The 3,563-nt window shown below is 36.6% G+C and overlaps 1 protein-coding gene across 1 annotated transcript in view; it reads right to left on the bottom strand.

Annotated features, from left to right (window-relative positions):
- Window positions 1–2,043: 2,043 nt before the first annotated feature.
- The window catches only part of LOC107727699 (integrin alpha-X-like), a 118,614-nt gene continuing 117,094 nt past the window's right edge, over window positions 2,044–3,563 (bottom strand). Inside the window, exon 30 of the mRNA XM_016537683.1 lies at window positions 2,044–2,647. Within this exon, the coding sequence (XP_016393169.1) occupies window positions 2,558–2,647 (90 nt within the window). The 3' untranslated portion in view covers window positions 2,044–2,557. The remainder of the gene's footprint in view (window positions 2,648–3,563) is intronic.

Here is a 3,563-nt window from a genome sequence, read left to right as displayed (position 1 = left end):
GTGTACAGCATAGTGAAGGAGTCATCAGTACTTTATGGAATGTAAAAGAAAAGTGACAGAATTGCTGCAGTAAAGGCTTTATTGGCAAAATGAAATTTCTGTGAAAAAAAAAAAAACATACAGCCCTTTGCCTTTTGCCCCCTACCTCTCCTTCTCCCTTGTCAGAAAGTAGTAATATAAGAAAAACAGAAAATTATGGTCTGTAGCGCAGACCAAAAGGCAACAGTACGAAGAGAGAGTGACTACTCTAGGTCCAAAGTGATTTTCTGGCCCTTTTCCTTACTCTGGAGGTGTACAGATCTTGGCGGTTGGGCCAATAATCGTCTCAGCAGTCTTGGCTGTCTGTTGTAGTCTCTTGATGTCTGATTTGGTAGCTGAACCAAACCAGACAGTCCTGGTCCAACTACTCCTCTCCCTCGTCCAGACATTTTCTTTCTTTTTCTGCTTCTCTGTGTTGTTCTGTATTGTTTTGAACAAAACCAATCCAGAGAGTGCCTTTTTATTGTGCATAGCCATGTAATGGAAAGACTTGAAATTATTAATTAAGATTTTAATTAGCTATTTCTCAATTATGAGTAATTCAAATAATTCTTATCAGCTCTTTTGTTGCAGAAGTAGAGGCTTTACACTATATTTAAAGTTTGGAACATTAGGTCTTCATTTCTGTCATGCTGTGTTTAAGCATTTGTAACAAAGTTAAGAGTGATCCATGATTTTGGTATGGGGTAAGTTTGTATGAAAAGAAAATTTAAGCATTTTAGAAACATGTTAATTGACTGAATATTGCGTGAAAACAACATGAATTTTGTTAATGGTATGGTCACAACAGACGGATGTTTTGCTAATCGTGTTTAGAGTTTTGAAAATGTGATTATAGATTGGACAAAGGGATATTAGCAACTGAAAAAAACTGTAATGCTGTAGAGTTGCGTTGACACAATCTGTATTGTTAAAAGCGCTATATAAATAAAGGTGACTTGACTTGACTCTCCCATACCTCTTCTTCTCCCTTTTTCTGATCCAACTACTCTCCCTCCTACAACTATTCCTCTCCCAGGCATTATTTTTTCTCTCTCTGTTATTTATTTTTTATTATTTTTTCTCTCTGTGTTGTTCTGCATCAACAAAACCAATTCAAAGAGGTCTTTTTTACTCTATGTTGATATAATGGAAAGAGCATCAACACCTCACAACCTTTCATCAAAGTTGTCCTAAAACATAAGGTTACACTTCATTTCGATAGTCCACTTTAGACATTCTATTAACTATAAGTAACTTTGTAACTACATGTCAACTAATTATCATTAATTTGCAACTACATGTCTACTAACTCTCAGAGTAGACTGTTAGGGTAGGTTTAGGGTTAGTAGAATAAGTTGACAAAGAAAGTGTTAGAAGATATTAAGCAGACAGTCTACTAATACTCTACTAACTGCTAGTTGACATGTAGTTGCAAAGTTACTTAGTACTTGTTTTCTTGTCTAAGCACAACTTTGATGAACTTTTTTGATCCACTTCAAATGTTCAAATGTTGACTACTGTATTCCTCCAAATGAGACTCGAATCAGCTATTTCTAAATATTTCCGTGTTCTGTTACTTAAAAATGCTGATCAGTTGTTACAATATTTTATATATAGAGATTTTTTTTCAATATGTTTGAGCTGCTGTTGTTGCAGAAGTAGAGGCTTTACACTATATTTAAAGTTTGGAACATTAGGTGGTCCCACTTTATATTAAGTGGCCTTAACTGCTATGTACTTACTTCAAAAATAAGTACAATGTACTTATTGTGTTCATATTGTATTGCAAAACACTTTTGTTGCTATTGAGGTGGGATACGGGTAAGGTTAGGGACAGGTTTGGTGGTATGGGTAGGATTAAGGGTGGGTTAAGGTGTAAGAGATGGGTCAACAGTGTAATTATAAATGTAATTACAGAAATTAATTACAGATGTAATTACATGCAGGTATTTTTCAAATATAAGTACAATGTAAAAACATTTATGTACATTAAGTGCATTGTACCAAATGATTAATTAAAATGTAAGTACATAGTAGTTAAGACCACTTAATATAAAGTGGGACCCATTAGGTCTTCATTTCTGGCATGCTGTGTGTAAGCATTTGTAAAAAAGATAAGAAAGATCCATGATTTTGGTATGGAGTAAGCTTGTGTGAAAATAAAATTTAAGCATTTTAGAAACGTGTTAATTGACTGAATATTGTGTGAAAACAACATGAATTGTGTTAATGGTATGGTCACAACAGACCGATATTGTGCTAATTGTGTAGAGTTTTGAAAATGTGACTACAGATTGGACAAAGGGATGTTAGCAATTGAAAAAAAAAACTGTAATGTACCAATACATCAGAGCTGGTTGATCTAGTATAAAACTTACATATATATATATATATATATTTTTTTTTTTTTGCTTTTTGTAAGCGAGGAAAAAGTGAACTACAGGGTTGATCTCTCTTCATTCATGTGTCCAGGTTGTCCATTAAATGCAGTACTCTCACCAGGGGTTCCTGCTGTAGTTTGGTCACTGCTGTAGGCCTATTGGACTGTAGTAAAATCAGCTTCACCAGCAGATGGTGACGCTGGGTTGTCTTGGTCATCAGTCGAAGTTGCTTTAAAAAAGCCCTTCTGGAAAATCCAGCAGTGCAAATAAAAAATAATTAATGAATAATAGTAAATGAACAACAACAGATCCATAGGTCAAAAAATGCCAGTAGTTCAAGATGACGTGTATACTTTCTGTGGCACAAAATAGAATTGTAAAAACAAGAAAATACTTAAAACAGGTTTCCTAGATCACCAACTTCACACCACTTGTAGAGACTGTGTTGCTGTGTTGAGCTGGTCAGGATGTTTAAATAATTTTTGCAGTGCCATAGAGACATTGTTTACAACAGGGGTAGTAAGCCAACCCTGCTCCTGGGGGGCTACTAACCCTAAACAAACATAATTGAACCAGCTAATCAATGTGTTCAGGATTATCTGAAAATAACAAACATGTGGAGAAGGGTTGGAATTGAAGTCTGCAGGAAAGAAGCTCTCCAAAAACAGAGTTGGCTTCCCCCTGTTTTACACTCTTCAGGGGAATGAACCTTACACCAGGGCTCTTCAACTCCAGTCTTGGAGGGCCAGTGTCCTGGAGACCGAAACCAATTTAACCCAGTAAAGCCCTTATATTGTCACAATATCAGAAGATTATGACACAGCGGTAATGAGAACAACTAGAGGTTTATTGAAAGGCAGTCCAGAAAAGCAACAATGCAAGCATGTAAGTATGAAGTACAAGATGGTCTTGAGCACTTATCTTAAATGATAACAGTTCTTTGTTTCTGCAGATTAGCTTAGCAGATGAGCTGGGTGAAGACTGGAACAGCCAACAGGATGAAAGTAGGTAAGTGTCCAGGGTGAGTACTCGGATAAGTCCTTGTGTCTTAGGCATAGACATATGGCATAGACCAGACAAAGGGAGGACTATGGGAAATGGAGTCTGGGGTGAACAGGTGATAAGACCTCTGGCGGCGAGCGGGAGGTCCCCCCCCCCCCC

This window comes from Sinocyclocheilus rhinocerous, unplaced genomic scaffold (assembly GCF_001515625.1).
Source record: "Sinocyclocheilus rhinocerous isolate Xijiao unplaced genomic scaffold, SAMN03320098_v1.1 scaffold1513, whole genome shotgun sequence".
Taxonomy (NCBI): domain Eukaryota; kingdom Metazoa; phylum Chordata; class Actinopteri; order Cypriniformes; family Cyprinidae; genus Sinocyclocheilus; species Sinocyclocheilus rhinocerous.
This window is presented reverse-complemented; position numbering and strand designations above follow the sequence as displayed.